Genomic DNA, 13801 nt, shown 5'->3' on the forward strand with positions numbered 1-13801 from the left:
TCAGTGTGAACGCACTTCTTACACTATTTATACTACAAAATGGCGTAGAATAGTGCATAAGTATGCGATTTGGGACGCAGCTTGTGACTGCTGACTAGGCAAGACATTGAGATACAGCCTACTTACACTCACTCACCGGAATTGGACCCCCTTTTGCCTTCAGAACTGCTTTAATCCTTCGTGGCATAGATTCAACAAGGTACTGGAAATATTCCTCAGAGATTTTTGGTCTACATTGACATGATAGCATCACGCAGTTGCTGCAGATTTGTGGGCTGCACATTCATGATGCGAATCTCCTGTTCCACCACATCCCAAAGGTGCTCTATTGAGTTTTGGTGACTGTGGAGGCCATTTGAGTACAGTGAACTCATTGTCATGTTCAAGAAACCAGTTTGAGATGATTCACGCTTGATGACAAGGTGCGTTATCCTGCTGGAAGTAGCCATCAGAAGATGGGTATACTGTGGTCATAAAGGGATGGACATGGGCAACAACAATACTCAGGTAGGCCGTGCTCAATTGGTACTTATGGGCCCAAAATGAGCCAAGAAAATATCCCCCTCACTTTTACAACACCACCACCTGCTTGAACCAATGGTACAAGGGTGGATGGAACCATGCTTTCATGTTGTTGACGCCAAATTCTGACCATACCATCCGAATGTCACAGCAGAAATCGAGACTTATCAGACCAGGCAACGTTTTTGCCAATCTTCTATTGTCTTCTATTGTTTTGTTTATCCTGTGTGAATTATAGCATCAGTTTCCTATTCTTAGCTGACAGGAGTGGAACCCGGTATGGTCGTCTACATGTTGTGCATTCAGACCAGCCAGTCAGTCACCAACAACCATGCCACGTTCAAAGTCACTCAGGGCCTACTCACACTATGCCATCCATACTGGCCCAGGCCCGTTTCCCGGATCGTTTGAGAAGTGTGAGTGTGCTGAATCGGGCTCAAGCACGGTTCACTTGGCTGGCCCTGGCCCGGTTGGAAGAGGTGTGCCTGAGCGCGGTTCACTTGGGCTTTGGCACGGTACACTTGTGTGTGAGTGCAAAACGCGCAAAAGCCCGAAACTGAAAGCGAGACGTGTCTTTTACGGGGCTGTTTCATGTGGATTTATTAATCATTCTTACTGTTCAGTGATCGCTAACTGCAGTAGATTATTAAAGACAGCTGTGTGGCTTCAGCAGACCTCCTCATCCCTGCAGAGAGCTTTATGATTGTTTTTCAGCACCAAAAGTGGCGGATTTGTACGGCGAAATATCTGACTGCGTGTCACCGCATCCCTAAGGACTGTTTGGCGAAATATTTGACTGCATGTCACTGCATTTTAAACGACTGAAACGATATAACTAGAGAAATCTCCACTGTGCTGCTGAGTGAGAGAGCGCTTCTTACTGAACAGCGCAGCAGCGATGACGTAAGCATGCCAAGGCCCATTTGTGGTGTGAGCGCGGGCCGTCAGGGGAGACGGGAGGGGGGACAAGCGTGCTTTGGCCCGGTTCGAGGCAACTGTACCTAGTGTGAGTACGGCCTTAAATCACCTTTCTTCCCCATTCTGATGCTCAGTTTGAACTGCAGCAGATTGTCTGGACCATGTCTACATGCCTAAATGCATTTAATTGTTGCCATGTGATTGGCTGATTAGAAATTTGAGTTAAGGAGCAGTTACACAGGTATACCTAATAAAGTGGCCGGTGACTGTATGTTGCAGGTATACATCTACTACATGTACAACAACACAGCAAGTTTTTGGATCACCATATTCATCATACTGAATCTGTCTAAACTTATGCACCATGCAGCCATGTTTTCCATAAAAGAAATGCTTGGGGGAAAAGTAGCAGGAGACAAACAATAAAATCAAATTAATTTAAAAACTTTAAAGACTAAAGGGTCAATTATTTTGCAATATAAGGTTTGTTCAAGATACTCACTAATGGTATAAATAAATAGAGATGTGGGATATTGTCATGGCGTAATCTGCGTTCCTAGATAGGCTGTACAATGACCGTGGGCGCGGTTTGAATGCGCGAACGTCCCTTGCCAGACAGAAGGCGAGAGAGGAGACGTTGACGTGACAATAAATAACAGGACTAGCATTAATACACCAACGTATATTAATAACTAGGCATATATACTGCGTGCTCGGTGAAATACCGCGTACAACATCTGTCGAAACCGGGCACGTGCGGATAACTGAGAGCGCTTCCCCGTGGAGGAGAAGCTGCCCGTACTCCCAGTCCCAACAATACTTCAAACTGCATTAAAGTAAGTTTAAGTTAGGTGTATGAGTTCTATAATCGTCCTCTTATCATTCTAGTGGACTTCTGTTACTTACAGTAGCCTAGGCATAACTTGCATGCAGTGGCGGATTAAGGCATGGGTAATGTGCATCTGCATCTTGCTAGGGGCGGCATGGAGACACCGTGAGGGCGGCACGACCGTCGTTTGCCCAGAGCGCCATTTAAGCTTGCGCCGCTACTGCTTACCTGTAACCTGCGACAACATAGGCTAAAATAATATACGCGTTTGTTAATTGTTTGTTAAATATAACGAGTTTAGTTTTCAAACAGTCTGAATGTTATCAAAAACTTGAACTTGATAAAGCCCATATGATGATGATGCAATTCATGCGTAATTCTTCAACTACGAGAACTTTTAGCCTTGTGAAGTTGAGTGAACTTGTTTCTTAATTTTCTTTCAGCTTAGTGCCTTTATTCATCAGGGATTGCCTAAGCAGAATGAACCGCCAACTTTTCCAGCAAATGTTTTATACAGCGGATGCCCTTCCAGCTCCAATCCAGTACTGGGAAACACCCATACACACCCATTCACATCCTATGATTTACACACAAACACTACGGCCAATTAGTTTATTCAATTCACCTAGCACATGTCTTTGGACTAAGGGGGGAAACCAGAGCACCCGGAGAAAACCCAAACCAACACAGGGAGAACATGCAAACTCCACACAGAACTGACGACTTGAACCAACAACCTTTTTGCTGTGAGGTGACAGTGCTAACCACTGAGCCACCATGCCGCACATACTATAATAAAGTACTTAGATTAATCTGATCTCTAGTTGCCAAACCTATAGTAATATAAGCAAATTGCTCAATAATGTTGGCCTACTAAGTTTATTACAACTATATTAGGTTTTAATACACCACAGTGTACACTACAGTATTTATTAAAATGTATCAGTTCCCTTTAATTAATACTACATTTTGCTTTTACATTAATCAGCAAGTGTTGTAAAATACTATAATATATATAAATATACACACGCGGGGCATCACGGTGGCGCAGTGGGTAGCACAATCGCCTTACAGCAAGAATGTCGCTGGTCTGAGCCTCGGCTGGGTCAGTTGGCGTTTCTGTGTGGAGTTTGCATGTTCTCCCCGTGTTTGCGTGGGTTTCCTCCGGGTGCTCCGGTTTCCCCCACAGTCCAAAGACATGCGCTATAGGTGAATTGGATAAGATAAATTGTCCATAGTGTGTGTGTGTGCGTGTGTGCGTGTGTGTGTGTATGTGTGTGTCTGTGTGAATTGGTGTGTATGGATGTTTCCCAGTGATGAGTTGTGGCTGGAAGGGCATCCTCTGCATGAAACATATGCTGGATAAGTTGGTGGTTCATTCCGCTGTGGCGACCCCAGATTAATAAAGAGACTATAAGCCGAAAAGAAAATGAATGAATGAATATATACACACACTCATTCACACACATACACTACGGCCAATTTAGTTTATTCAATTCACCTATAGCACATGTATTTGTACTGAGGGGGAAACCCACACGTAGAGAAACATTAGATATTTATTAGAAAAATTAATAAATTCTTAAACTCACACTTATTAAACTCAATTTCCAAAATTATTAAGCATAACCACACATTTGTTTGCATGTGTAAGGCTGAGATTGATCTAAAAAAGCACATTAATTTATATATTATATAAATTTATTTTAAAATAAAAGGATTACACATCTACAGGGCTTGGACAATGAAACTGAAATGCCTGGTTTTAAAGCACAATAATTTATTAAAATGGTGTCGGGCCTCATTTTGTGAACAATATAGCGTCAGTTCATCACAGGAATGACAGATAAAAGTCCTGCACAGTGGCCAGAGGGATTTTGAGATGTTCTTCTTGCAGAATAGTGTTTAGGTCACTATGTGATTTTGGTGGAGGAAAACATTTCCTGATTCGCCGAGCGGCGCTTCTGGTGTGCGACCTGCTTAACTTCACTGTCATGTTCATCAAACCACTCTGTCTTGCTGTGTGTCTTGGTGTATTATCATGCTTATACACGGCAACACTTCCAGGATACCCTGTTTAAACCACTGGGTGCACATGGTTCTCCAGAAAGGTTTGGTAGTCTTTGGCAGTGATGCTTCATCTAATACTGTACCAGTATTGGGTCTAGGGAATGGCATTATATTGCAACCCAAACCATCACTGATCACAACATACTGGACTTTAGGCTTCTCCACACTGTAACTCTCTCAGATGTGGAAAAGACAGAGAAGATTCAAGACTCAATGAAGAACAATGCATTTCTCACATTGTCCACAGCCCAAGATTTTGGTGCTGCACCTTTGAAACAGGCGTTTAGCATTGGCACAATGAGCAAAAGTTTGACTATAGCAGTCAGCCATGTTTATTGACCCCATGGAGCTCCCGACCAACAGATTTGGTGGAAACAGGAGAGTTGAGCTGCACATTTAATTCTGCAGTGAGTTGGGCAGCTGTGGTTTTATGTATTTTTTGTTTTTTTGCATACAATAAGTGTTAGCACCTGTTAGCTTATTCTTGCGTCCACAGTTACTCCGGTTGGATGTGGCTCTTCTTCTTGGTGGTATGCTGACATTACTCTGGATACCGTGGCTTTTGATACATTAAGTAGACTTGCTGTCTTGGTCACACAATGCGTTAGCGAGAAGCACACCAAAAATATATCCTCTTTTGGACTCTGATATGTCACCGTATGACATAACGTTGTGTTCATTGCAATATTTTAAGCAAAATTGTGCAATTACTCTGCTTATTAATCTTTCACACTCTGGTGTAATGTGCAATCAATGAAGATGGGTTACCAGGCTGGTCAAATTGAATGACGTGCGTAGAGTAATGAAGTTTGCCCTGCACGCTCGCGGTTTTTAAAGAAACTTTGGTGCGTTAATCTTGTCAATACTATTGTTCAAAAAGGTAATGATTTACACTCATCAATGAATTGCTTCATACTGTTTTTACTTTTACATTCTTTGGGTGATACAAAAACACAAAGTGTGTCAGTGGTCAAATTAAATGGCTATAAAATCTCCAACACTAAATTGGCCAGTGTTTCAGTTTCAATATCCAACCCCTGTACTTTCACAATCCAATATAATTTGTGTTTTATAACCATAGATGTCATTTTCACCACGTGCTGTCTTTTCCACCACAGGGGGCAGTGTGGTGGAAATGACATTTCTACAGTTTATTGTGAAAAAATAAAGAAAGCTTCTCTGATTAGCTTTGAATTGATACTAGAATGTCATGTATACAAAATACTCTTATTTACCTTAATTTTGTTTGCTTTTTAAAAACACTTTTGAAGGTAGTGCATGTTTGAAATGACGTAGAACAAATATATCACTTTATCAAGCAATATTTACCCTGATGTTTCTTCATGTGTTGTTGATGAAAACTTATACTCCCTCCATGTTGAACATGTGCTCTGATGTCACTTTTCATTTACATAGAAACCACCTAAACAACCTTTCACACAAACGTTTAAAAGGGATATTAGTGTTAGGTGACACGATGGCTCAGTGGTTAACACTTTTGCCTCACAGTAAAAAGTTTAGGCGTGGGTTTCCTCTAGGTTAGGGGTGTCCAAACTTTTTGGGCCGAGGGCCAGATGCAAAAAAACAAACGTTGTCGCGGGCCAAATTTTACATACATCACACAGACACGCATATATATATATATATATATATATATATATATATATATATATATATATATATATATATATATATATAAAATACAGTTGAAGTCAGAATTGTTAGCCCCCCCTAAATTATTAGCCCCTGTTTATTTTTTCCCCAATTTCTGTTTAACGGAGAGAAGATTTTTTTCCACACATTTCTAAACATATTAGTTTTAGTAACTCATTTCTAATAACTGATTTATTTTATCTTTGCCATAATGACAGTAAATAATATTTGACTAGATATTTTTAAGACACTTCTACACAGCTTAAAGTGACATTTAAAGGCTTAACTAGGTTAATCAAGTTAACTAGTCAAGTTAAGGTAATTAGGCAAGTTATTTTATAACAATGGTTTGTTCTGAAGACTTAAGGGGCTAATAATTTTGACCTTAAAATGGTTCATAAAAAAATTTAAACCGCTTTTTATTCTAGCCGAAATAAAACAAAAGTCTTTGTCCAAAAGAAAAAATACTATCAGACATACTGTGAAAATGTTCTTGCTCTGTTAAACATCATTTGGGAAATATTTAAAAAAGAAGAAATAAGTCAAAGAGGGGCTAATAATTCAGATTTCAACTGTGTGTAGATAGATAGACAGACAAACAGACAGACAGACAGACAGACAGACAGACAGACAGACAGACAGACAGACAGACAGACAGACAGACAGACAGACAGACAGACAGACAGACAGACAGACAGACAGACAGATAGATAGATAGATAGATAGATAGATAGATAGATAGATAGATAGATAGATAGATAGATAGATAGATAGATAGATAGATAGATAGATCATAACAAGAACTGCTGCTTAATTGAATGCATGAAATAGCGACACCCGGTGGTTATTTATTGAATTACGTTCATTTTTGTATAGTGTAAGTGATTTCTATGACCTATTTTTCCTAGCCATGCATTTATTATTATATTACATTTATATTATATTATTATACTTCTTGCGAGGCAGTGGTGCAGTGGGTAGTGCTGTTGCCTCACAGCAAGAAGGTTGCTGGTTCGAACCTCAGCTCAGTTGGTGTTTTTGTGTGGAGTTTGCATGTTCACCCTACCTTCGCGTCGGTTTCCTCTGGGTGCTCCAGTTTTCCCCACAGTCCAAAGACATGTGGTACAGGTGAATTGGGTAGGCTAAATTGTCCGTAGTGTATAAGTGTGTGTGTGTGAATGTGTGTGTTGATGTTTCCCAGAAATGGGTTGTTGCTGGAAGGGCATCCGCTGCGTTAAAACTTGCTGGATAAGTTTTTCGGTTTATTTTGCTGTGGCGACCCCTGATTAATAAAGGGACTAAGCCGACAAGAAAATGAATGAATGAATGAATTATATTTCTGTGAGCTGTTTGTGTTGCTCTGCAATAACACTTCTAAAATGCTAGCTGGCTGCAGGTTTTTATGTACCCTGTATTGAGGTTCTTTGTGGGGGGTTTGTTTTTTCTGAATGCTGCTTTAATGTTCAAGAAGCAAACACTAGCTCATCTATAGGCGACAACTTCATAATCATAAGGTGTACAAAAAAGGAGCAACTCCACAGTACTCGACACTTGTAAACATTTGCTCCAACAGGCTGAAGTGGTACTCACTGCAGAGCCACATGGACAGAGCTGAGCTCCAGCAAGGGGGAGCTTGAGCTTGAGAAGTGTGCTGCACTTCTACAAGTGATGTAACTGGGGGTTGGGGTTAGGGGTGGGGTAGGTGTTCACTAGAGATGTAATGTATCACAAATCTCACAGTTCGGATCACACTATGGTTTTTAAGTAACGGGTTAGACCATTTTTTGGATCAGCAAAATATACTCAATAAATATAATTTGCTTCCCATTTCTAGGAAAATATTACTGCAAAATCCATTGGTTTTAACAAACAGAACTTAGAACATGTTATGTTAATAAAAAAATGTAGAAAGAACCAGTTAAACAAAAAAATTCAGTATGAAAAATGATCTTTGCTACTGTTGCTGATAATGCTAAATATAGAAGTCTACACCTTGTACAACAGATCATATTCAATGAATGATTCAACAATTCATAAATAAAACTTCATGTTTTATTACAGATGGATCATTTTTGAAAACCTATTCAGTGGCATCATTTTGATGGGTTGTTTGTCTCCACCTATTGGCTAAGCAATGTAATTGCTGCAACATTCACCAGCATCAGGTTTCATTAAACAGTGATTTTAATCTTTACCATAAACATCCGTGTTTATATCTGAACTATAGACTGCTCCCAGTACTTCCGTGATATTTCATTCTTTGTAACTAACTAAAAAACTGTAAAATTTAAATATCTCGATCAAACGCAAACTTTAATGCAGTGCTTCGAAGGATTAATAAACATATGCAATTCATTGTCATTTATCATTCATGTTGCGCGGGTTTAAATTGACATTACAATTTTTTAATCTTTAATTGTGCAGCTTTACACTGAATGCATTAATGCAGGTTAAACATCAGTGACAGAAAACACCTTTAATTAATAACCTAAGAAAGCAATTAGGTCCCACCACAACTCTTTCTGTCATCATTACATTTTACAGTAAAGCCAAAATGCTTTCCCACACGTGATTTCAATGACAGGGGAGTCGATCTCTCTGCAATTGTTATAAATGTTGGATTAACCTACAAGTTCAAAAACGGTTATTAATTTGCGGGTCCCGTGCGTTCCGAACTGTGGGATGTGATTCGCTACACCACTAGTGTACGCATAAAAATAGCTTATTGGAGGAGGAGCTGGAGCTCCCTCTCATTTAGGTGAGCTCCACCCAAGTAGCTCTTCTCAACAGGCTCGCTCCTCTCCCGCGGCTCTCTGCCTACCCACGCTTGTCACTGCCAACAAACCCACCAATCACAGAGCTTGCACTGCACTTTGTCGCAATATGTACTTTAATTTTTTGAGAGGTGCTTGGGTATGCGACCGTGCAAAGGCTGCACCGGACTATACTCGTGCGCTCGATACAGAAGATTAAATCAGCCTTAACAGAGAGGGACCACACGCGGTAGGGAAAATAGTAGGAAAAAAACGACCTCAAAAAATTTAATCGTTTATAGGTTCTGAATGTCGATTTCGATTACTTTTTAATTAATTGCTCAGGCCTAAGGTCACTGTCCAAATTAACATTTTAAAAATGTTTTTGCCATTTTTACTCAGTATCCATTTAAAATCATTTGGCTTTTGTATTTTCAGCAGGGCGAAAGCAGAGAACACGAAAAAATGCCAGAAACATGGAAAGAGCTGAAAAACATGGAAGACTGGACAAAAGATCACGTCCATCAGTGGCTCAAAGATACAAATGTCGATCAGAAGTATGCTGATATTCTGTACGACGAGGATGTTAAAGGAGCTTCTCTAGTTCTGTTTGAAAAACAAGACTTCCTGGATGCCGGTTTAAAGCATGGACCTGCTGTTCAAATCCTTAAAAATGTAGCCCTGTTCAGAACATCCTCGGACGGCCCCAATGACACAACTGCATCTGTAGAAGATTCTGCATTGCAGCATTCTGAGCAAGAAAACACAGCAGCTGAGAGACCCTCCACTGGATCTGCTGAACTGAGCATTGAAGAAAATGGTACATCAACAACGACATGGCTCCCAGAAGATGAACATACAGACGGTAAAGGGAAGTCCTTGAATGATACATCAGAGAATCATGATGAAGTAGATGGCACAAGTGGTGTACAATCTCTGGCTTCATCTTTGACAACACAACAAACACAAAATGTAGAAAGTGAGACCACAGATGGCTTTATAGAGCAGTCAAAAAGCATTATAACTCGTTTCTGTAATCCCCGGCCGTTTGATACACGCACAGGAACGTTTCAATACATGCAGAAGGAAATACTTCCACCTGAGACTGGTCCAAGCAATCTTCTTGACCCCGTGCATGAGTACAAACTCCTGGTAAACACAAGTAATGTGCCAGAAAAGGATGTTCTAGAAAAGTTTTCAAATGAAACATTCTGGTTTGCCGCAGCATGCATGAATGTTCGAACCAATGGAACCATTCACATTGGTGTTGGAGATGAACCACAGTACAAACATGGACAAATCATTGGGCTCGAGTTGACATCTCCGAATAAATATATTGATGAATTTGATAAGGGTCTGAAGGAGCACTTTAAAGGTAAAAGTAACATTGCAAGGGCGTGTATTAGGCCCCCTGTGTTTGTTCCAGTAAAATGTACAGACAGCAGTGTTAAGTGGGTTATTGAAATTGACGTTGTCCCAATGTACAAACTGACTAAGAGGAAACTTTTTTACACAACACTAGACAAGAAGAAAAGGAAATCAAAATGCCTTTTTATACGTTCTGGTGCAAACACTATGAATTATTTACCAGAGGAAAATCCTAAAATTTGCAAACAAAACCGCAAGACTTTAAATCATTATGTGGAATTACAGGATATATTTCGGCAGTCGGCTGAAGATAAAGCTCAGCACCTAGTAATTGTTCTCCAGGAAGGCCAAAGTCCTGCAGAGTTTAGTTCCAACCTACTCCAACACACTGGCATAGAAGGTCAGACTGAAGACCCTGGTTAGCTGGTTTAAGTGTGGTTTCTTAATTGTTTGCTATCAGAGTATTGCATGTAAAAACATCTAAGTTTTTAACACATACTGAGTGTTAAGCTTAAGTTAAAGGAAGAGTTCACCCAAAAATGAAAATTCAGGCATCATTTACTAAAACAAGATGTACTGAATAATGTAGGAAAGCAGCAGCCATTAACTTTCATAGTATTATTTTGTTTTTACTGAGTCTTATTAAATGATGAGGAAATGTTTATTTTTGGGTGATCAGTCCTTTAATGTCGGCTTATTTTTTTTTCTATTATTATTATAGATACATTTCCCCATATAATGTAGAAACAAATGTGACCCTGGATCACAAAACCAGTCTTTTGTTGTATGGGCGTATGTTTTACATTTTATGGGTCAAAATTATTGATCAGGTTTTTAATTAAAGATCATGGTCTATGATATTCTATGATAATATAAAATTTTTCTACTGTAAAAATATCAAAACAAAATTTTTGATTAGTAATATGCATTTTTAAGATCTGGACAACTTAATTTGGACAACTTTGGTGATTTTTTTCTCTATTTAAATTTCTTTTATCTTCAGATTACATAATGTCCAATAGTTGTACTGTATCTTAATCAAATTTTGTCATAAAAGAACAAACCATACATCAAATCCTAGCTTCTTCCTGCAGCTTTATATAATAAATCTCAATTTATTGACACTCATGACTGGTTTTGAGGTTCAAGGTCACAAATGTTGTATATTTCGTACAGCATCTGGTGCCTTTGCTCTGTAAGCACGGTTCATTAGTATACTCACCAGCCACTTTATTAGGTACACCTTACTAATACCGGGTTGGACCCCATTTTGCCTTAATCGTTCATGGCATAGATTCAACAAGGTGCTGGAAATATTCCTCAGAGATTTTGGTCCATATTGACATGACAGCATCACGCAGTTGCTGCAGATTTGTCAGCTGCACATCCATGATGCCAATCTCCCATTCCACCAAATCCCAAAGGTGATCTATTGGATTGAGATCTAGTGACTGTGGAGGCCTTTTAAGTACAGTGAACTCATTGTCACGTTCAATAAACCAGACTGAGATGATTCACGCTCTATGACATGGCGCATTATCCTGCTGGGAAGTAGCCATCAGAAGATGGGTACACTGTGGTTGTACAGGGATGAACATGGTCAGCAACAATACTCAGGTTGACACAATGCTTAATTGGTACTTATAGGCCCAAAGTGTGCTAAGAAAATATCCCACACACCATTACACCACCACCACCAACCTAAACCGTTGATACAAGGCAGGATGGATCTATGCTTTCATGTTGTTGACTCCATATTCTGATCTTACCATCTAAATTGTCCAATTTTGGTGAGCCTGTGCTAATTGTAGCCTCAGTTTCCTGTTTTAGCTGAAAAGAGTCGTATCCAGTGTGGTCTTCTGCTACTGTTGCCCATCCCCCTCAAGGTTGGACATGTTGTGTGTTCAGAGATGCTCTTCTGCATACATTGGTTGTAAGTGTGGTTTATTCATAAACTAATTTCGAGAGGATCACGTGCTTATAATCAACACGGCTGGCTCCTTATTAGCTCCGTAATCAGCCCTATTAGATGATTAGGGAAGTATTATAAATAACCTGAGTTTGTCACTCCAGTTATCTTCGTCTTGAAGCCCCCCCCCTTTCCACCCCTTCATCCTCCTCCTTTTTCTGATTGGGCGACACGGTGGCCCAGTGGCTAGCACTGTTGCCTCACAGCAAGAACACCGCCGGTCCAACCTTTCGGGCCGGTCGGTGTTTCTGTGCGGAGTTTGCATGTTCTCCCCGTGTTCGCGTGGGTTTCCCCCGGGTTCCCCGGTTTCCTCCCAACGTCCAAAACATAAACCATAGCCAGTTGACTAAAACAAATTATCACCCAATACAACCTTAGTTCACACTTCTCACGGTGACAAGCAGGGGAGTTTTCGAGACCTACCTGACCTCGAACTCCCCTCTCGCCCTTCTAACGGGAGGGAGCCCTGGGCTTGAGGATATTACAAGCTCAGGGTTCTCTCCCGGGACAGCATGCCAAATACGCTTTATTGATTATCAGCTAAGTGTGAACTCTTGAATGAGTGGTTATTGGAGTTACTGTTGTCTTTCTATCAGCTCAAACCAGTCTGGCTATTCTACTCTGACCTCTGGCATCAACATGACATTTGCATCCACAGAACTGCTGCTCACTGGATATTTTCTCTTTTTTGGATCATTCTCTGTAAACCTTAAGCATAATTTTGCGTGAAAATGCCAGTTGATCAGCAGTTTCTGAAATACTTATCTGGCACCAACAACCATGCCACTTTAAAAGTCACTTAAATCACCTTTCTTCTGATGCTCAGTTTGAACTGCAGCAGATCATCTTGACCATGTCTATATGCCTAAATGCAATAAGTTGCTGCCATGTGATTGGCTGATTTGAAATTTGCTTTAATGAGCAGTTGGACTGGTGTACCTAATAAAGTGGCCAGTGAGTATGTGTTAGTGTTAGTGAAAGATGATTCTTAGTCTCCTTCCAAACACCTTGGGGTGATGCTTGACTGAAATATGAATAAAACATGGACCAAAGTCATCTAAATGAACCGAAAACATGAGGTTGTGGTATAATTTTAAAGGAGTGAATACTCATGTCATTTGTTTTTAAGCTGTTCTAATGTAGTGCCATTCTCCTTTATTGTTTCATTTATTCTGTATTCTGTACAAATAAACATCTCTTATTTAAACCTACCTCCAGTCTTTACTGTCATCTTGCACTACCACACAGAGCAGCTCGTGTTCCAGCATGGCTTTTCTGTGAATGTGGCTGACCAAATCAGCGTTCATTTGTTAACTGTAAGACTTCGTAGGCCAAAAATAAAATCAATACAAACAAAAGGCTTTTGATGAGACTTGTAGGAAAATATTCCTTCACACTGGAGTGGTTTGAGGACCGGGGATTTTTTGCACACTCTTTTTTAAAAGGTATACCTGAAGACTGTAATTTTAGTTACGATTATATCATGAATTCTTGAATGAATAAAAAAAACACCACTGCCAGTTAATAATAAATCAGTTTATTCACGAGGCAAAATAATAATAATTTTACTATATTTGTGTTTTGTGCTGAAAAACATTTTCTTCATAACTAAAACTGTAGAAACAGGCTAAATGCTCAAAAAGTCTTAATAAGAATCTGTCTGTTCTGCAAACAAAAAACATTAGACAGGAAGCAAAGAAAATGCCGAATGAATCTAAA

The 13801-nt window shown here is 39.8% G+C and overlaps 1 protein-coding gene across 1 annotated transcript in view; it reads left to right on the forward strand.

The window, feature by feature from the left end:
• si:ch211-113e8.9 overlaps positions 1 to 13293 on the forward strand; it is a 28947-nt gene extending 15654 nt beyond the window's left edge. Inside the window, exon 4 of the mRNA XM_087237400.1 lies at positions 9184 to 13293. Within this exon, the coding sequence (XP_087093526.1) occupies positions 9184 to 9311 (128 nt within the window). The 3' untranslated portion in view covers positions 9312 to 13293. The remainder of the gene's footprint in view (positions 1 to 9183) is intronic.
• Positions 13294 to 13801: the final 508 nt, after the last annotated feature.

The sequence above is a fragment of the Danio rerio genome, chromosome 1 (assembly GCF_052040795.2).
Source record: "Danio rerio strain M-AB ecotype USA chromosome 1, GRCz13ab, whole genome shotgun sequence".
In the NCBI taxonomy this organism is placed as follows: Eukaryota; Metazoa; Chordata; class Actinopteri; order Cypriniformes; family Danionidae; genus Danio; species Danio rerio.